This window comes from Hakea prostrata, chromosome 5 (assembly GCF_041222555.1).
Source record: "Hakea prostrata isolate BN-2017 chromosome 5, UWA_Hpros_2, whole genome shotgun sequence".
Taxonomy (NCBI): Eukaryota; Viridiplantae; Streptophyta; class Magnoliopsida; order Proteales; family Proteaceae; genus Hakea; species Hakea prostrata.
The window spans coordinates 6,628,637-6,650,292 of record NC_142604.1 but is presented as its reverse complement, the minus strand read 5'-3'; the positions used below and the strand labels follow the sequence as shown (position 1 = coordinate 6,650,292).

Here is a 21,656-nt window from a genome sequence, read left to right as displayed (position 1 = left end):
CTTCTTGTGCCTCAGATGTTTCTTGAGCAGAAGATGGAGGGAATTGAAGATGGGGTTGGTTATTTATATACAAAAAAAGTTCACATTTTATGTTGTTCTCTAGCTAAAAATTGCATGAAATGAAAATTAGGAGTTTCCAACAAAAACTTACCTGAAAAGTCGGATTCCAATCTTGTATTCTGCCTGATTGAATCAACAACTTTACAAGCCACATCTCGAGATATTCTTGACGAATCTTATTATAGTCATTTACCAAAAATCTCTCCTACAAATGGCTTTCGATCTTCATATTAACTAAAAATACAAAAAAGGATCTAAAATATTATTATTGGCCATTCATGTAACCTTGTTTTTCTGTGGCTGAAACTAAACGTCAATTTGGGTGATTTGTTGATGATTACCTCGTCAAAAAATGACAGCGAAAGCTATCCGAATCTGTCCATAATTTCCGTGCAATTTTTTGTAGTAAACATTTTTCTCCCTCTTTGAATCTCGGAATCTCAAACCACCACAAACCCTTGGAGACATAGCCTTTCTTGCGACACCCAACCCAATGCATGTTCTTTATTTTTGGATTCTCCAGAGAAATTTGAGGTACATCCCTAAATCTTCTCACCGTGTGAAGTGGGCAACTATTAAAACTCAACCTCTCATGCAGTCAAGAACAAAGAGAGCGAGAAAGATAACGAGAAGTATTACATGGTTCGGTCTCCAATGTGGAGAATTTATACCCACGGTATGAAAGCCTTCGATCCTAACTTAAAATGTATGCTTGTATATTTGGAATTCAAGAAACCACAAACTTAGTGACCTCCTAGCCTGAATGTGATAATTGTTTGTGTTTCTAGACTTGCACTTCGATTTCACCCTAAAAGATAAACCACTGAAGAATAAAGTTAGTGGCAAAGAATATTTTTGTCACTTTTGCTAGATAAAAAATAAGGGTAACTACCATTATCCAATTTAGAGTGTGTAACTACCCTAAGAGAGAGATAACCATGCATTTATCCAATTAAAATTTGTTGGAACTTGATATCTTTATAAGTTAAAACTTGGAATTTTAGGTACAAAGCTACCTCAATCCTTATTAGATTTCATCTGAAGTTTAGTTCTAACACAAAAAATACAATACAATTTTCTATGTATTTTGTTTAATGTCTAGATACTCCATTTTTTTTCTATCAAACCTTTTGTAGCTCAACCCATATTCTATCTAGCCCACACAAACCCACCATCCCGCCACTTCAAACTGAGGTTGTGAATGTGTTTGGATCAAGGTAGCGATTAACCTGTAAATTCTAATAAGAAAACCTAGAAGTGGGCTCGCTCTTAATGTGTGATGGAGAAGTGAGGAACACAGACCTTTATCTGTCGGGAAAAAGGACCTAGACTAGTTCTTGTTGGTGACTAATGCACTCACACAAGGATGAATAATAACGAAACACAAGAATTCACGTGAAAACCCCAAACAAAGTAACACCACGGCCGTTGTCAAAAGACACAATCACATGGAAGTTTCCCTCACAACCCGCAACGCCAGTACACCCAGTCCAGCACACAACAACTCACATCGTATGTCTCCAAAACAATGGAAGAAAGAAAAGAATTTAACCAAAGTCAAATACGATGTTGTTTTGCAGTTGTGCATCCATCCCCAACAGTTCCATAGTGTACCAAATGCATTCGTCTTATATCATCATCAATCACACAAAAATTATCCGAACAAAAATTAAAATTCTTGAATTTAGCTAGCAGGCAGGATTCCATGAAATAAACATCCTTAACACAGGAGTGCTTATGGAACTGAAGAAGTAACAAACAGCCATATAGATTCATAAAATCATTCCCAACTAAGGGAATCATGTCATCGAAAGTAAAACTACTTAGTTCTTGTTGGTGCCAACTAGACTCTGCTTATTAGATCTGCTAGTAGGGACCCTTGCCCTTAAATGTTTCCTGGAGGATCACAGCTGCAGATGACATAGTACTCCTCATCTTTCTTATTTTGACACTTCAACCTTGCACAACCAAGTCGAACTGAGTTATGCCAAATCACCTGGGTGCGGTGAAGGCAATCATTCTCAACCCCTATACAGGAGTTGGAAGTATGGTTATAGCATGGCTTCTCTGACGCCCACATGTTGATAGCATCTGTGACAGCACCACCAATGGCCAAGTTCTCTCCGTATGGTCCCTCTGAATGCACAAGATTGCAATCTCCAATCCTCTGCTAGCATATTTGTGAGCACAATGTGCTACCTTGTTGTCTTATTTCACGGGCCAACTCCCAGCTCTGCTCTTGCTTTGATGTGGGCATCAATTTAGTCCTGTGGGTTGCTCTGTGCAAGGGAACGAGAGACCAGAGCGCAAGGCATAACAGGGAGAGAAATTTGATTTGAAACTTGCATAAACTCATTTCTTTGTTTCTCAGGTTTTTCATGAACAGAAAATGGGTGGAATTGAAGTTGGGATTGTGTATATATACATAAAAAAGCTTCAGGTTTTTCGTTGTTGTCCAGCCAAAACTTGCCAGGATGTGAAGTCTAGGCGTTATCAACAAGAACTGGTTTTAGTAACTGAATCAACAGCTGGAGAGGGTTTTAAAACCACATCTAAAATATTTTTTGACTAGTGTCAAGATGGTCATTTGTCAAAAATCTCTCCTTCAAGTGGCTTTCGATCTTCATATCAATTATTAGAAACAAAACATAGAAAAAAAAAATCCAAATCATTATTGTTTTCCATTCAGGTAATCTTGTCCACTAGTGATTGAAATTTAAACAAAGCAACTACAGCTATACTTCTATTCAAAGAAGAAAAAAAATGCTTCAACAAATTTTAAATTTTCATTTCCCCAAGTAACGCCATTAAACCTGGCTTTCATTTCCCACCCGTGACCCGTGAGAAGCTCAGAACCTTCAAATTTATGCATGCGACATTAAAATGTTGTGATAAAAAGGGGTTTGCGAGGCTATGGCTTTGACCAACGTGCTGAAATACAAGTCTAGGATAACATCTTCATTAGAATGGTTGGTGGTATGGGACCATTACACAATGTTAGAAGACCACGTTTACTATTACAGTCCACCAGCTCTTAGAACCTTTCCCTCACACTTCAATTTTTTTCTTCTTTTCCCCCGTTTTTCATATGGGCATTTACGTAGATTCAAATAATGCGAATAATACTTCTTAGATTTTGAAAATGATAACAAAGATTTAAAGATATTCACTAACGAATTATACTAACATATCCAACGATGAGATATCTTTACTTTTCAAAGAGAGAGTTGGGAGGTGGGGGAATTTACGACAAGGTGAAGAAAGAAGATGTTCCGTTTACCCACCTGTATGATTCATTAATGATTGGGTATAGGGGCTATTTGAGTCATTTTACCACATAACCATAATTTTATCCTATTCTAAATTTAATTTGCATACTCCTAAAGACTTTGAACGGCCTTTGACCGAGGAGACTCAAACCTAATATATGGCATAATGGGGAGTTTTGTGCCAATTTAAAGGGTTGTAAAAATTAAAAAAATTAAATAATTTTCTTTTCTTATCCCTTTTTTTCCCCCTCCGAGAATGGGTTAACTTTCTCTTCAGGGGTGAGCATTGTTAGGAGTCATGACCTCTTTACTAAACCATGCCAATCATTATTGACCGAGTAATCCATCGATAGTCATGAAGAACCACCACCTCTTAGTAAGAGGCTAGAGTTTGATTCTCCTTGGGAACAAGGACGAGGCTCTGCCTTATATTGTGGAATACCTTCATCGGTAAATTTTCGTAAATTTGTGACCGTACCTCAGACTCTAAGAAGTAACAGTTTATAAGAGTTGCAATTAATCAGCAAATTAAATGAAAAATAGAAGGAAAATCTTAGAACTGATTAGACGAACGATCCAGGTAATTTCAATCGATTACCTAACTTTTTTGGATTTCAAGTTCTTGTTACCAAAGATTTGTCCATCAAATGTTTAATTTCCATGTAAGCAAACCCTTTACATTGGAGTCGGCACTTGCAAAACGAAACCAAATTTCTTGGATTTCTCTGCTTTTGGTACCAATTAGACATCTTATTTTAGATCTTCATAATTAAAAAATTATTGGGAGATTCGAGCTAGTAAGGACGCTCGCCTATATAGTTGCCTACAGGATCATAGCTGCAGATGACAAAGTACATCTCATCAGCTTTGTTCTCACACCTCACTCTTGCACAACCAAGACGAACAGACTTACGCCAAACCACCTGGGTGTAGTGGTTAAGGCACCCATACTCGTCAGTTTTGCATTTTTTGGAATCAGGGTCATATGATGGCTTCTCCGAGACCCACATATTGATGGCGTCCGTGCCGGCCCCACCGATGGCTAAGTTCTCTCCGTAGGGTCCCATTGAATGCACAAGATTGCAATCTCTAGCCATCTTCTTTGCATAGTTGTAAGCATAGGCTTCTACCGTCTTGTTCCATGTCATAGGACCAACCCCCACCTCTGCTCTTACTTTGTTGTGGGCGTTAATGTAGTCTTGTGGGTCGCTCTGTGCAAGGGAATGAGAGACCAAAGCGAGGCACAAGAGTGGGAGAAACTTGATTTGAGTCTTGCACAAACCCATTTTCTTGTGCCTCAGATGTTTCTTGAGCAGAAGATGGAGGGAATTGAAGATGGGGTTGGTTATTTATATACAAAAAAAGTTCACATTTTCTGTTGTTCTCTAGCTAAAAATTGCATGAAATGAAAATTAGGAGTTTCCAACAAAAACTACCTGAAAAGTTGGATTCCAATCTTGTATTATGCCTGACTGAATCAAAAACTTAACAAGCCACATCTGAGATATTCTTGATGAATCTTATTATAGTCATTTACCAAGAATCCCTCCTTCAAATGGCTTTGGATCTTCATATTAACTAAAAATACAAAAAAGGAGTCTAAAATTTTATTATTGGCCATTCATGTAACCTTGTTTTTCTGTGGGTGGCTGAAACTAAACGTCAATTTGGGTGATTTGTTGACAATTATCTCTTCAGAAAATGACAGGGAATGCTATCTAAATCTGTCCATAATCTCCATGTAATTTTTTATGGTAAATATTTTTCCCCCTCTTTGAATCTCCGAATCTCAAACCACCACAAACCCTTGGAGAAATAGCCTTTCTTGTGACACCCAATGCATGTTCTTTATTTTTGGATTCTCCAAAGAAATTTGAGGTACATCCCTAAATCTTCTCACGGTGTGAAGTTGGCAACTGCTAAAACTCACCCTTTCATGCAATCAAGAACAGAGAGAGAGAGAGAGAGAGAGAGAGAGAGAGAGAGAGAGAGAGGGGGGGGGGGGGGGGGGGGGGGGGGGGGGGGGGGGGGGGGGGGGGGGGGGGGGGGGGGGGGGGGGGGGGGGGGGGGGGGAGTATACATGGCGGTTTTGTGGTCGTCCCGTTGTAGCCTAAAGAGAAGTCCTAACTTAAAGTGCATGCTTGTGTATTTAGAATTCAAGAAACCACAGACTTAGGGACCCATGTTCAACCCAACCCACACAAAACCATTATACCACCGCTTCAAACTAAGGTTGTCAATGAGTTTGATCAGGGTAAAGATGAACCTGCAAGAACAATTGTTTTCCATTTTTCTTTCTTTGTTATTTTGGAATTGTTTTCCATTTCCCTTTCTTTCTAGTGTTTTGGAATGTAGATAGAGAAAATGAAGAATTCCATATGGGCTGAGTTACAAGATGAGCTCAAAGTCAGAATGCAATTCACTGGGCTTGGTCTGTTTCTGTGGGCCCAGGTTCAGTTTGGTCCAGCAATTTCAGAGCCCAGGCTTGGTTGCATTTTTCCCTCATGGGTACAGTGCGTTGTGGATTTGAACCCCTTAGTAAGACATGGGTCCTACCATTTCCAATGAGAGGTGGGGACATGTAATACAATGATACCCATCTGGCTAACTGAGATGGACTCCATAATGGGCTAAGAAAAAATGCATCAACATTTTTTTTAACACAAAATGTTAACAAAGAAGAAAGAAAACAATATAAATAGGGTTTACATTCTTTACAATTCTCACCCGTTACAATTTTTTGTATCTTATTTAGGATTGTGACACGTGGTAGTTAATTATCCAATTGTCACAGTTAAAATCCAACTAAGAATTGAATATAATTAAATCCCTAAAACTTCTTCCAGTTTTGTCTCTTCTCTTTTCTTGGAGCTTAATTTTAGGGATTTATTAGATTTAGTTCCTAATTGTGTTCTAATGTTGACTCTTGGATAATTAATTGTCACGTGTCACAATCTTAAATAGGAATAACGAGATATTGCAAGGGGTGAGAATTGTAGAGAATGTGAATCCATGTAAACGTATTGAAGACTTTAGAGGATTCTTAGAGAACAATTCTGGTGTTCTTGTTTGGGAAAATAAGAGGGTGCGTGATATGTGTTTGTTAACTTGTTTGTTCGGTTGTTTTTTAAGAATAAATCAATGAGAAAATTGGTCTAAAGAATGGGTTTTGTACATGTAAGCATGTTTTTTCGCGGGAACAAAACTTATAAAGTGGTTTCAACGGTGAAGGTCTCTCGAGACTACCCACACTTCTACCTTGTTTTCCTCTCCTATACTCTTGCTCAACAACAAGATTTTTCATATTACCAACATGACAATAAGCACAGATTGGCATCAAGGTGCTAGTTGCCTAAATGACCAAAGCATCAGTTGCTTCCACTTGTGGCCTTCTTTAACCAACAGACAGGAACCCCCCCCCCCCCCCCCCCAACTTCTTCTCTTCATGTACGTGGGCTACCAGCCCCGTGGGGTCTAATAGTGAAATATTTCTAGAACAAGTTTGTCAAACACTCATTTCCCAATTGAGAATGATCTCCTAACACAAATTCATATAAAAACAGTTTTACACAAAAACTAGTCTCCGAGAATTGAAACTTTACGAATCACCTAATTAGGTTTATAGGGCAAAATAGAGTGATTGATAACCTAAGTGAATTTACACTCCCACACATGTATGGCAATTATGTTGCAACAAGTGGATATAAAAAAAAATACCTACTTTGATACCATGTACAAACTTTCCATCCCAAAAAGACTTTCCCTATAAATATAATGTTCCATCAACTTGCCAATGCATCTTACCCCCCAAATTCTATTTAAAGTCAATCATCTCACCTTTGGTTTAGATCTTTGTAAGCTCTTTGACCTAATGCATAATCTACCCCACCATTCAGAGATTTCGATTAATCAATATTCTCTCACTAAGTATAGAATAAATTAAGTTAATCTAATTTTGTACCTACCTTTTAAGCCGTGCCATCATGTGGGAGCTTTAGTTGTTAGGCTCAATGTTGATTTTGGGCCATACAACCTGATATGCTACCCTTCATCCTACAAAATCTTGCATTTCCCACCACCTATGCATCAATCTGATACCTTAATCATAACAGTTTGGACCTAGCTAATTAACAATTTAATAAGTTGTAACCATTGATTACTAGCTCTTAAGATAACTGTTGGGACCATTCACGAGTTGGGATTCTTTATCTCAATGAATAGAAGATTGTGCTTCTCTTACACTTCACCACATGCTTTCGAGGGAGGCTCACCTCTGAACGCTAATAAAGTCGTCATAGGCGGATTGAAGTGGTCATCCCTCCTAAACATGGGGTTGAGGGGTTGAGAGGAGCACAATCCTCTATGGGTCAAGATAGAAGATTTGGAGCCTGGTGTAAAAGCAGAGTCCAACCCATAATGGTAGATGATTGCGCTATCCCCACAAACTTTCATTGTACATTTAGGAGGGAGACCTACCTCTTAGCTATCATGGGCAGAGCTCCCTCAGTAGACCAAAGGGCATGGCCTCATCCCCCCTGCTTTTTGGGTGAAATTTTTTATAGTATCCCCCAAATGTTGAATGTTGGCTCTCTCCTAAATACATGGTAAAAATGGTTAAGAGTACTGTCATCCCCTGCCCTTGTTGGCGGTGGTTCAACTTCCGTGCTGCACATTAAATGCGCAATGCTGTGTTGCTAACGGTCAAAATTTTGATCTCGACTGTTGGCAACAGTAAGTTTTAATGCACATCATTCAAATGATTTGCTTGATGGGTCATATTTCACCCAAGTTAGGCATTGGTAAACTTGTATAAGGCTACGTGGGCTTCTAATAACCCTATGTGGCACACATGGGGTTCCACAATGAAGAGGATTAATATTTTCTTCTCTAAGAAAAGGATTAAAATGAGAGTATCTGTTCTAATCATTTATCTGCTCTTCCATTCTTCACGGAATCGATGAGGTCCAATCATGTAGAGTCCTCGTTTCCAGTCTCTATCTTCATGGTCTTTACCGATGCCACCCATTTTCCATGGGAGTCTTCAGATTAGTCTTTATATGAACAGTTGAATCCAAAACTAAATGATGAAAACGATTTAAGGCCAAACCCAGGAAAACTACAGAACAGCCGAAGCTGTGAAATGCACACAATATGTTTGAGAAAAGGACTAAACCAAATGATTTTCGATAGACACTTGTGACTTAGACAGGAATTGTCATCAATCATATTATTGATAATCCGTGAAATCTCTGAGGCATTGCAGCCTTTGAAGTCCTCCATTCAAATGAAAGGTGAGTGTCACCTGGTCATAATTGACAAGGCCAAGCACAGAAACAAAACACTATCACCTTCTGTCTCACAGAAGATCCTTTTCATTAGGGTAAGGGCAGAAGAAGAGAACCAAACCTTCATTTTCTTTTCGTACTGTGCTTTCATTTTAGGGCCATATATTGGAAGATAGTGCTCGGCTGAAAGGGATCCATCTTCAAATTTGAGCCGACACTCACCTTCTTTTTCTTGGAAGCTTCTCGATATCATCATGATCATGATCTATCGACGCAGCCAATCTTGACCTCGATCCAGTTGCATGGCGATGGTCGTAGATCTAAATCTTCCACGCTCAAGTGCTCAACAAGTATTTTTCTGGATTCTTGTGTGCTTTGACTGAGCATTATTATAAGTAGCCAGAGACTCTAAAGAGACATTATAATATGTTGCAATGGAGTGCAACATCCATGGTTCAGTTACTCCCACGTTGGAGCTTTTCCTACGTTGGAGCTTTTCCTGTGAGTAATAACGATCACTGAAATGTTTTACATTGAATTCTGGCCTAACCTGTTTTGTTTGAAAGTCATCTTTTTGATAGAAATGGATGCCTTACCTTTGAGGGTAGAAGAAGTTCATTTCTCAACTAAGGTATACCTCTCTTAAATATTTAGCAGCGAAAGATCTCTAAAATCTTGTTCAATCATCCGACAAATGTACCTGCAAGAACGTGCTCGATTGTGTTGGCCGAGTAACGCCTCTAACAAGCAAGTCAGCAAGAAGCAAAGTTCAAGGAAAAAGAAGTCCAATGTAATCCGTGATGCCAGAGAGAGATGAACTCGTGAATATTACCTTCTCATGGTGAAGACCTAGATACTTATAGCTTTAGGAAGGGTTACCTGAGCCATATGGTGATAGAGTTAGATAGCATTAATGCATGATTGAGAGTAGAAAAACTAGACAGTTTGATTGCACTGGATATCAACTCATCATAATCAAATGCCATTCTATCCAGGGCTCCAATGTGGTTCTTGGTTCAGGATTTTGAAATCCTCATTCCGCCTAACTTAACCTAACCCTAAATTTTGAACTAGTGTAGAAAAATTTTACATGAATAAAAATGATATTTCAGTAACACATACTGTATCTTTGATTAATCAAGGTTGGTTGGACCAAGTAAAGCCAAAAAGCTCCATCATGACTAAGAGTTATGGTATTCTAGCTCTAATTTATGGTCAAAATCTTAAGTCGAGACCTTATACGGGCTCAAGGTAATTCAGGGCCATTAAGACAAACTTGTACTCTTGGTTATAACTATTTACCATAAGTAATGTGTTTCTGAAACAATGATGGTAGTCTCTTATGTAAAACCAGTAAGACCAAAGAGTTCTTATACGAATGATCGAGATTTCATTCCCGCACTTTGGCAGCCCTAAGCACAACCCCATTATTTCAGAATTCGGATCATCACCCCCGTCGGGGAGCACTCTTACCACCACAAAATTGGTGGGCCCCACAGCGGAAAAATATTTTAAAAAATAAAAACTCCCATCACCCACCCCTTGGCCCCCTGTATTTTGGGGTGGAAAAGCCGTTTGTGCTCCCCGACAGGGTCGCAGCTCTGGACTCATTATTTCATGTTCTCTCTTGTACTTTTGAATGACATCATCCCTTACATAGGCGTACGTACTACACCACAAAGGGAATGTAAGAAAATTAAAAGCACGATGTCACCCCTTGTCCCAAACCAGAAAATTAAAAGCGTATGGATCTACGCAGATTATATCATATCCTATAGGGTGTACTATAATAAAATTTTCTAAGGATTAGACCAACTTTTTTACCCAAAAAGGAATAAATTAAAATCAAAGGAAATGAATCCGCTTTAAAGGTCCTCGTGTCATATTAATTTCTTATAACAAGTTGCTTATTCAAAATCTATCTTTCCTTAAATGAGCTTTATTAACTTTAATATACTCTCTACCAAAAACCAATATAAATAATAATAATAAAATTAAGAGTTCATTAATTTGTAATCTTACTTTTTTGAGATGCAGATCATCTAAATCCAGTATTTCTATCGTATTTAGCTTTAGAAGAAAGCCGAGTAGAATGTGTTGCTACGTAATTCTGCTCCGGTCAAGTTTATATTTTCTTTATCATAATGTTTAACCAAGATTACATATTCCATAATCAAATTTCAAATAAGAGTATTGATGGGAGAACATGTAAAATGACATTGTCATTCAAATTACTAATGAGAAGTTATGTGCCGTGATAAGAAGGTTATGTACCGTGATAAGAAGGGAACATTTTTTATATTAGTGTCACGTTCTGTATTCCAAAAATTTGTGGGTTTGTTTTTATCTCTAGAATGTCTAATGTTTTAGCAGAAATCTTGGCTAGGAGGGCCCTTGCATGTCATTTTGATGTTTATGAGTTTGAGCGTCTAATGTTCTCGCAGACACTTTGGCTAGGAGGGCCTAGTTAGTGCCAAATTTGACTTTTTGTCCTGTTTCCTCTCTCTGGTTGGTAGAAAACTTATATGGTGCGATCTCTTCTTAACTTTTAATTCAATTTTTGAACCCTTTACTATGACTTAAAGGAAGAAACTCGTTAAAGGTTTGTCGCGTTAAAGGTTTGTCTCTTACATTTCACTTGTTGAAGGAGAGACACACATAGAGAGTTGCTACCAAGAGCTATACGCAGTAGAAATTGTTTCCTTCCCCTACGTTAATGTTAGGAGACTTTCTCTTTCTGATCAAATGGTTGAGGTAATTCATTATTGTTACTCATCTGTTCTTGCATGAGAATATGTAGTTTCTTAGTATCAATCATAAGTGCCTAAAAAAGGAGACAATCGAGGTCATTGAAGGGGGGTATATTCAATTTTGTTACATGTTTAATGAAATCCAGTTTATGGGTGTTGAATTGGGCTCATATAATAGAAGTGCAAGGATTTGGGAGTAGAAGCTGCGATTCTCATGGCAACTTTCTCTTCTGCTTTGGGCAAGGAGCAGCCTTTCAGGAGTTTAACTGTTGTCTGTTGAGGGCACTTGCCATTAGTTAAGTCATTCAAGTCCAGAAAAGACTTGAACTTCAAGAGGAGTCATTTTGGAGTGGGTAATTTTCATCTGGACCCCCGAGGTTTGTTTATGTCATTTTTAGTCCAAAAATTCTGAGACATTGCATGTGTTTCCCCTGTGCTATAGAAAAAGTCAATTTAAGAATTAGAATTCAAATAAATTTAAAAATATGATCAAAATATCCTTATATGTTAAAATAACTCAATTACTCCTTAGCTTAAACCCTATTTGTAAAGATTAATTTTAAGTGGAGATGGGTGTTTGCTCATTGGTTGAGTTGAGCAAATGGGAGATGAAGAAGATAGGTGAAGGGGAAATCTCTTCATCCATCTCAGCTAAGATTCTACTTTGTAAATAGGGTTTAAGCTAAGAGATATTTGAGTCATTTTAACATATAAGGGTTTTTTTTTTATCATATTTTGAAATTTATTTGAATTTTATGACTTTTTTGTACTTTTTTAACTAAGATGGGAGTCACGAGTTTCATGGCAGTCGAGGTGTGTATATAAAAATAATAATAATAAGGACAAATTGGTCATAGAATTGATAATTTGTCCTTAAATTGACTTTTTCCATTGTACAGGGAAGGCAAATGCAAAGTCTTAGTTTTTTTGAACTAAAAATAACATAGACCAAACCTCAGTGAGTCCAAATCAAAATTACCTTTTGGGAATTTGATAATCAAGCAATCACTACATTATTGGCTTCTTCTTCTTAACCACCATGGAAGCTGAGCTTCATCATAATTACCACTATAGTATCTGAACGTGGAGGCTAGCAAAAGGGTTCAGATTAGCAACCCTGACGTTTGTGCTCCCGGAATACTTACCGACCACAAATATAAGGAGGGCTAGAAGGTACTACTGTGAGTCTCACCCTTGACCTTGACGGATAGAGCTTCAGTGTTGTGTATTGTGGGTGGTGAAGATGGAAAGAAATCTCGACCACACTTTTTTTTTTCTTCAACCATCACTACTTGTAATAAAAAAAATTTGTAAAATGAGTGGTTGAGATTTTGAAATCGATCACTCGGTTCGATCGTAACCATACGCAAGACTGAAGTTGAACCGGACCTTAACTCCTGAATTCATGTTGAATCACACACACATACCAAAATCAAGAGTAGTTGAGACTTGAATGATGCACATTAATGGGCAGTACATGCTACCAACGGTTGAGATTGAAATCTCGACCATCCGTCTCATAGGTGGTTGAAAGCGAGACAGACAGTCAAGATCGAAATCTCGGTCGATCTCGACCATTGTTGTACAGTACCGCGCATTAAATCCGCAGTAATGAAGTTGAGCCGAAACAAGACAATGAATGACAACATTAAATATACAACATTTGCTGCCAATGGTCAAGATCGAAATCTAAATCGTTCGTCTCACATGTGATTGAAAGTGAAACAGACATTCGAGATCAAAATCTCGATCGATTTCGACTGTTGTTGTACAGTGTTATGCATTTAATACGCATCACTGAAGTTGAGCCAAAACAACACAAGGAAGGATAACTCTAATGAACAACTGACAACGACCCCCTATGCTAATGTACGCCGGGGGTGTGGGTTTGCTTTTTGATTCCCCATATGACCCAGTCTTGATGGTAATATGGTGCAGGTCACTGTAGTCGTGAGAAGAGACGTATGTGGCAACACAATGATTGGTACGACACAGAAGATATCCCCAACCATCAAAAAGCTTCACCCCCCACAGCCCGCACGGGTGGTATTAGCTATAAAGTTATCTCTATCTGGGTCCCACCGAATAACCAATCAAATGGTTGTCTGCATCTGCGCCTGCCTGCGTCTCAGTCTCACCAGAACAGTGTGTATGGATCAGGATCAAGACGTAGTCGAGAAGCCAATAAGATATAGCCAGGTGGCATAGAATCGTCTGGATAACCTGAACGGCCCCAACAGGTGAACAGAGTTCTGAAATAGTAAATTACAAGAATGACCCCCGTGTAGTGCATTTCATGCATATGTAATGTGGCACACGTGCGTGCAGTTCGTGTGGCCGACCAATTTAGCTTTGTTGGGTCCACGCTGATAAAGAATCTTACCAGGCAAAGGCTGACCTTGTTGGGGGAAAGGTCGCGGTACATTGAAGGTACCGGTACATTATCTGTTTCTAGATTCTTTTGGTCCAACAATCCTTTTTTAGGTTTTCTCTTTCTCTCGTAGCTTTTCGATAAATTTTTGCAGCTCTTATCTTCGATTACAAGAAATTGGATTATTACACTCATGATTTTTGCATAGGGAAGGATTTTGGATTCAACAGAATTAGGGTTTTGGGTTCATATATTTGAACCAACACGGGTCGGTCTAGTGGGTACAAGGGGACGGTTTGAAGGTTAATGTTTGGTCAAATGTATCTGATTTGAATTAGATTGAGACCCCTTGTTGTCATCAACCTTCCAAAACCACAATTTTATGTTTTTGTCAATTGAGCCAACTTCTTGAAATTTAAAATAATATTTATTATCTTCACAAATCACCTGATCCATCTTATGCAGCCAATGTGATAGATTCTTAGAGACATGAACCCCAATTGATTTTAGATAGGATCAATCGATGGAGTTCCAATGTAATGGTCTAGAATTCGTGAGGACGCAACTTTCTTTTCATTAATGGTGTTAAGGTATGGGCTTATTGGATATGGATCCTTTTATGGCACCGCATGGTTTTTGAAATGAAACAATACGATATTGTTGATCCTATGCAAGGGCGAGCTCCCCCAGTTTGGGGGTCATGCTAAAGATAATGGGTAGAAAGATCATTGTCCACCTGCCCCTCCCTCCCCCACCCCCACCCCCAATGTTGAATTAGGACTTACCTCCTAAAACCCTGATCCTATATATACAAACCAATACATGGGAGTGGATGTGGGGTTTCCAGTTTATTTTAATAATTTTTTTCTTTCCATCCTGAATCATATGTCTTTCTCGTAAAACTCAAAGCGGTAAATTATTAAAAAAATCAAATCACACCATCTCTGTAATAAGTAAATGCACGTAACATGATCTGCTAATGTATGTTAGAGACTTTGTTGCACCAAGACATTAAGGGCAATTTAAGAATTATGAGATTATTGAACCTTTAACATAATTTACTAAAACATTAAAGGGGGGGGGGGGGGGGGGGGGGGGGGGGTGGGGTGGGGGTGGGGGGGGGGGGGGGGGGGGGGCCCCCCCCCCCCCACCGGGCGGAACCCCCCGGCCCCCAAAACCCAAACGCCCATTAGTGTGCAAATTTAAGAGAGATGTTTCTGTCAGGTTTTTGAAGTGTTTGTGCTTTTTACTATTCATTTCGGATCTCCCTCAAATTTTCTCCTTTTTCAAACATTCACGTGAACTTTCCTAATAATCAACTGTAGCTCTCACCAGTATTCGGGGAACCCATCTCAACCTTTCAGTCTTCAACCTCATGCCCTTGTCTCCCAGGCTACCCTATCATCCCCCACACAACCTATTAGGCGTGATAAGGATGATTTTATCCTCATAGCACTTTGGATTCTCTTGGGCTACTATAATCTTGTCACTTACTCGCCTCAATTACGTCGGCCACAGGACGCCCTATAGCGACTCCAACAAGCTATCATTGAATTCTCCCGTCCCTCCTCTCAAAAACCATTCAGAGAACCACCAATGCTCATACGATGAGAACCCCCAATGCCAGGACAGATCAAACTCAATGTGGATGGATCCTCTTTCTTTGGTTCACATAGATTAGGGATTGGAGGGTTAGTATGAGACCATAACCATCAAGTGGTCTTTGCTTTTGGACAATGAACGGAATGTCAAGATCCTCTCATTTCAGAAGGACAAGCCATTCAGGGGCATCTCTCTTGCACTTGCTTCTCAGCTCTTCCATGTCCATATGGAGAGTAACAACCAAGCACTAGTGCTCTCTATTCTCAATCTAGCTTTCTGATGTAGCTAGAAAATCTCCTACTTAATCAATGATATTTTTAAGTTAGCTGAAGTCCTCACTAAATGCACCTTCTCTCATGTGCCCTAAGATGCGAACTTTGCCGTGAATGGGCTCACCAAATCCACAACATTATTCCAAGATTAGTTTGTGTATCAACATCCCCCCTTCTTATCTTGAATCCTGCTCTGTAAAATTCTCCGAGGTTTTTTCATTTGAATAAATAAAGATCTTTTTCTTATCCACAAAAAAAAAAAAAAACTGTAGCTCTCACGATCACGGCACGTGCTACATTTCTTAAAAACAATGCTAGCCGTAGGATCCATGATGCAAGACCACAAACCCTGTCTACGTATCTCGATCCGTCGATCCTGATACACAGGCGCATAGCATAGCTAGCATTAAAGCCAGTACCGAGTGGTCCCAACGTAATTATGTTTAGTGTCATTAGTTGTATCTCTAAAGACCAAAAGCGCAATATAAACTCGTGTAATGACGACAATAGGTCTAAAACACAGTCCACAAGGGGGGTTATTTACGTAAAATCCTAAATACCCAAAAGAGAAATAGAGAAGGCAAAGAAGCTTTAAAGGGAAGTGAGCTCTCACTATAATATCTTGCAGAACGTCTTGGTTCTTCACGACCACCTGTCTCCACACACTCTCAAGTGACGCCTTCAAGAACTTAAAAATCGAAAACTCCTTTCCAAAAGCAAGAGATCTGACATTCCTTCAAACAAATTAGTTTGTGCTGTTTCATCGTTTTCCATGTCTGAAACAGAGCTAGTTCTCTTGCTTCCAACAGCAATTCTAGCTCTTGCTCTTATTATTATCGCATGGAATCTCGTCAAAAGCAAGAGAAGAACACTTAATCTTCCACCAGGAAACACCGGTTGGCCTTTTATTGGCGAAACGATCGGTTACTTGAAACCTCACTCTGCAACTTCTATTGGTGAATTCATGGAGCAGCACATTTCAAGGTGATTCTTTTTCTCTGTTTCTATTTTAAATGCAAGTAGAGTTCCGGCTTTTCTCCATTTTAGCCAGTGAAGATTCCGCCGGAATGCTAATCGGAAATCGCCGACGAGGAAGAGCGTCCAACATTCTGGCGGTAATTTCACTGTAGAACAGGTTTCTACGATTTTCAATCAGATCTAAGATCTAAAAGTTTTAAATCGTTCACGTCGTAATTAGTTGATTAAAAGCTGTCTAAATAACATTGTTTAAGAGGTTCAGATCGAGAAATATTTCCATTAGCTCTCAGTCTTTAGTTTGATACTGATCGTACGTTGATCGAAGTCTTCAAAGTAAGTTTCACGGTTTTACGGTAGGACATCGTAACTGATTTAACATTGCTGGTGCGAGAGTTGCAGGTTCGGAAAGATATACAAATCGCATCTGTTTGGTGAGCGGACGATTATATCGGTAGATGCAGGGCTTAATCGTTACATATTACAGAATGAGGGAAAGCTTTTCGAATGCAGTTATCCAAGAAGTATCGGTGGAATACTTGGAAAATGGTCGATGTTGGTTTTGGTGGGAGACATGCATAGAGATATGAGAATGATTTCTCTCAATTTCATGAGCAATCCAAGGCTTCGAACTCGTCTATTACCTGAAGTGGAGAGGCATACGTTGCTGGTTCTACGATCATGGAAGGAGAATTCACCTTTCTCGGCTCAGGATGAAGCAAAAAAGGCAGGTTCTATTCTAATTCACATTCAGTAAAAAATTTAAAAGTATTACAAGTTTAATTGCGAGGGAAATTGTTAATTTGCAGTTTACTTTCAATTTAATGGCGAAACACATCATGAGCATGGACCCAGGAAAGCCTGAAACAGAGCTGCTGAAACAAGAGTATATTACGTTCATGAAAGGGGTTGTCTCTGCCCCCTTGAATTTTCCTGGAACTGCTTATAGGAAAGCCTTACAGGTATTTATAGTAATTATTTCACATGTTAAATTTCATTGGTTTTATGATCCTAAATTTATAGTAACTGACTTTTCCCTTCTTTCTCGGTGAAAATTAGTCGAGAACAACCATTCTCAGAGTTATAGAGCGTAAAATGGAGGAGAGGATCCGACAGATGAATGGTGCTGACTCTGAGAGTGTGGAAGATGATCTACTTGGTTGGGTTCTGAAGAATTCGAACCTTTCCACGGAGCAAATTCTTGATCTCATACTAAGCTTGCTTTTTGCTGGTCATGAAACTTCGTCGGTTGCCATTGCTTTGGCCATCTATTTCTTACAAGATTGCCCCAGAGCAGTTGAACAGTTAAGGGTATGGGATGAAATCACACCATCCGTTTCCTTATCATAATGTCTCTCTCTCTTTGGCTAATTTTCACTAGTACTTTTCAGGAAGAACATAGTAAAATCAGTAGAGCTAAGCAACAAGCTGGAGAATTTGGATTGAATTGGGACGATTACAGACGAATGGAATTCACACAATGTGTAAGACCATCAACCGCTGATGCTCTCTTTCTCTTTCTTACTTGATTGAGACTTGACAGGTCTCACTTTTGCATTTCAAAAACAGGTTATTAGTGAAACACTTCGACTAGGAAACGTGGTGAGATTCGTTCACAGGAAAGCTCTTAAAGACGTTAGATACAAGGGTATGGCATAAAGAAGTTCAAATATTTAACCAGTAACTTGAATTACCTTTTGGTATCTATTCCACTTTGAATAAAATTTCCAGTGCTTTTCATTTCTTATAACAGGGTTTGACATTCCAAGAGGGTGGAAAGTTCTTCCAGTGTTTGATGCTGTTCATCTAGATCCATCGGTCTATGAGCAGCCACAACAGTTCAATCCATGGAGATGGTTGCAGGTACAGTTCTGACCAACTCGAGTATAATCTTTTGGACTGGTTTTTGAAAAATTATATTCCATATCAGAAATAAGTGGGACCAGACAACAAATCCACCTTTCCATCATGACCATTCAATTATTTAACCGTTTGTTAATTGAAATGGATGAGATCTATCCTACCATTCCAAGGGGTTTAGGCCCCTCCATTGATTGACTCTGATGTCATATCTACTATAAAAAATATGCCCCCAAAAGATATACTATACAAAACTAAGTGCCACCAGGAATGATGCTTTTGTCCTACAATATATTAGTATTTTTATTACTTATTCCTTTTTTGTGACCTTTTTAATTATTTTATATTTTCTTCAAAAAACCTTAAATTTTTTTAGAGAGGAAATGATTAGAGTTCATGTGGAAGATATGGCATGCACGTGCTTGAGTGCTATGAGTGCGTCGAAATCATGGAGGAAAAAATAACTCTTAAACAAATGATTTTTTTTCTTTTCACAATTGAAACAAATAGTGATAAGCTTTTCAACATAATTCTATACCAACAAATAGAATCTTAAAAATTATGTGAAGTTGTACTGGTGACACAAGGAGTTACTGAATGTCCAGTTACTGAATGTCCAGTAAGTAAAAAATATCAAATTTAAAAGGTTGACTGAATTCCCAAAAGACTAATGTTTCTTAGTATAAGATCAAGAGTTCAAATATAGTCAGAGATGAAACCCCAGTATATATTTAAATTGCATATAAAATTACTTACTACATGGAGAAGACGAGGTTATTCACTTATTCTTCTTGTTTTCAAATTTTAACTTTAATTTATATTGAGAGCATTATCTACTGTGCTTGATTATCGATTTCGAACCATGTTTGTGTTAAAATTTTCTTTGTTTTCTCCTTGAATACCTTGAAATCCACATATACCAGGGCATGTATAGCTTTTGGTGGTCACTGGTACATTTGGCCAGAATTCTATACTGTATTAGTAGCTTTTCTTTTTTTTCCCAGTAGTTTCTAATTAGCTAGGTTTTGGAAACATGAACTGTGATCGTCCCATCACCAGTTGTGTGTTTCACCTGATTCTTTTTGGTATTGTGGGATATATATTGCAGGTCACAGGTGACAGAGGAAGTGTTGTGCCCTCAAGAAATTCCAATGTGACAATGAACAACAATTTCATGGCGTTTGGTGGTGGAACACGGTTGTGCACCGGTTCTGAATTGGCTAAGCTAGAGATGGCTGTATTCATTCACCATTTGGTCCTCAATTTTCATTGGGAATTAGCCGAACCTGATCACGCTCTTTCCTTCCCATTTGTTGACTTTCCCAAAGGCCTTCCAATCAAGATCCACCACCTCAACCATCATCACTACCACAATCCAAACAACATACAGGAACAAACATTGAATTCATGAACAAAAGCTAGTTCTCATTCTTCAATCCTCTCATGTTGGATATCCCATCATCCAGATATCTCTCTCTCTTCATTATAGAGTATTAAAGCACAAGAGAAGAGCACCAAGTCTATTTGTAATCCATTGTTTCAGTTCTCCACTTACATATTTTCCAGTATCTGTGGAAGATCTGAATACTGCCATTCATATTCAGTCACATGAACATAGAAAAGACAAACAAGAGAAGATGATTTGAGTACCAACTAGGAAAAAAATTTATTGGACCACTTGCCTGCTTGTAATCCTTAATTTCGTTGTCCTTTTCTTATGCCATTGTCTGGGTTTTGGTCCAAATTTTTATCTATTATGTGCAATAAAACATTTTCTGGTTCCAAAGTAATAAATTTGTAGGTTTAAAAGCAAGTTTCTTTTTTAATATTTATCCGAGCAGATGACATATATATTTCTTGATTGGTTTCCACTTTGTCAATATCCCCGGGGAAAAATACAAACTGTGATAATTATTGTTGGTTTGAGAAGAAGCTCCTTGTTTGACCATACGTCGCCATGCATTTGTATGTATGGCTCTTCTACTCACAGGTTAATCTTCAAACCAGATTTTGAAACGCACATAAGTTCTTTATAGAAGGACCATGTGGTATTACTGATGAATTCATCTGAGACATGCATTTTTAGAGTTTGGGAATGTTATACCAAATTCTAGCTCAGACCAACGAACCGAAATGAACCATTTGGCTTAGTGCATCTAGTCTTGACCCGGTTCAAGGAATCTGGAAGAAACCTATTGGCATACGCTTCTTGAAAGTGACTCTTCCTTGAGATCACAATTGTGATACTGCCACGTGGAAATGTTGACAAAACAGCATAAATGTTCAATAGATATCGCTAGAAATGTTACTTTCCGGCGAAGGTGGCGAGATGATGGGGAGACAACTTGTATCTGGTTACAAACACGTCAAAGCATTAAATTCTTTTAATGCTTTGCTCCTACACCTTAAGTGTTTAATGCTCATCATAGGGGTGTTAATCCATCCTAATCTTCTTGGGGACTACTTCCTTATGATCTGTCAGGAATTTGAGAAGGAACACGTCAAATCAAAGAATCACATATGTCTAGATCACTAACAAATTTGAGAGAAAGTGTATCAAGTCCATGGCTTCCCCAACAAGCTTGGTGTCACAATCTATCCAAGCCCTTCATTCCGAATAAATAAATCCAATGGTCAAGGTTTGTCTTTTTCAGTTTGTCCATAAGGGCTAAAATCAGAGGAAACGAAGATAAGCAAAGATTAATCTTGCATTAACTCTCCAACAACCCAACAAAAAAAAACTCTTCGGGCATTAACTTCTCTCAATGAGGATATGTCTTATCCAGAATCTGACTTGAATGTCTGAGGTGGCTTCCCGTCCACAGAAACGGCCAACTTTCACCATTTTTCTTATTTGCATATAACTAGTTTGGATCATCTTTGAACCAATTCAAGAATAGACAGAGTTTGGAGCAACAAGGAGGAATCTGATATTTGTAAATCTACAATGTTTCATTTGAATTTCTTATTATTTTCCGTTCTGTTGTTATATATAATGTAAGTAATATATTTCTAATGGTCAACTAAGTTACTCTATGGGAGAATGGGAAAGTTTTTGTTCCTATTAGGCTTGTAACCAAAGAATTGAAATAGTTTAGTTCCTCTTTGATTCACAAATATCTTTCCTAGTATTTGTATCCTTCAGAAGTAGGGACATTTTTTAATTCTCCATGATATTTTTTTCTGGCCAGGCCTTAACATTCTGTTATTTA

General features: G+C 38.5%; 2 protein-coding genes across 2 annotated transcripts; one reads left to right on the top strand and one right to left on the bottom strand.

Moving 5' to 3' along the window:
• Positions 1–4,123: 4,123 nt before the first annotated feature.
• LOC149014714 (pathogenesis-related protein 1-like) lies at positions 4,124–4,615 on the bottom strand. The gene has a single exon (XM_089156367.1). It carries the CDS (start codon positions 4,613–4,615, stop codon positions 4,124–4,126), a length of 492 nt encoding a protein of 163 aa, XP_089012493.1.
• An 11,633-nt stretch (positions 4,616–16,248) lies between these two features.
• On the top strand, positions 16,249–20,243 carry LOC149014713 (cholesterol 22-monohydroxylase CYP90B52-like). Its single transcript, XM_089155606.1, has 8 exons — positions 16,249–16,593; positions 16,987–17,311; positions 17,394–17,546; positions 17,644–17,895; positions 17,976–18,068; positions 18,154–18,232; positions 18,338–18,447; positions 19,553–20,243. Exons 1-8 carry the CDS (start codon positions 16,382–16,384, stop codon positions 19,853–19,855), a joined length of 1,527 nt encoding a protein of 508 aa, XP_089011732.1. The 5' UTR covers positions 16,249–16,381; the 3' UTR covers positions 19,856–20,243.
• Positions 20,244–21,656: the final 1,413 nt, after the last annotated feature.

Excerpts from the sequence above, each read along its gene's own strand:
- LOC149014713 (XM_089155606.1), top strand. The coding sequence starts at position 16,382 with ATGTCTGAAACAGAGCTAGTTCTCTTGCTTCCAACAGCAATTCTAGCT. Across the intron at positions 17,547-17,643 it reads CTTATAGGAAAGCCTTACAG|TCGAGAACAACCATTCTCAG; the intron begins GTATTTATAGTA and ends GGTGAAAATTAG. Across the intron at positions 17,896-17,975 it reads GAGCAGTTGAACAGTTAAGG|GAAGAACATAGTAAAATCAG; the intron begins GTATGGGATGAA and ends AGTACTTTTCAG.
- LOC149014714 (XM_089156367.1), bottom strand. The coding sequence starts at position 4,615 with ATGGGTTTGTGCAAGACTCAAATCAAGTTTCTCCCACTCTTGTGCCTC.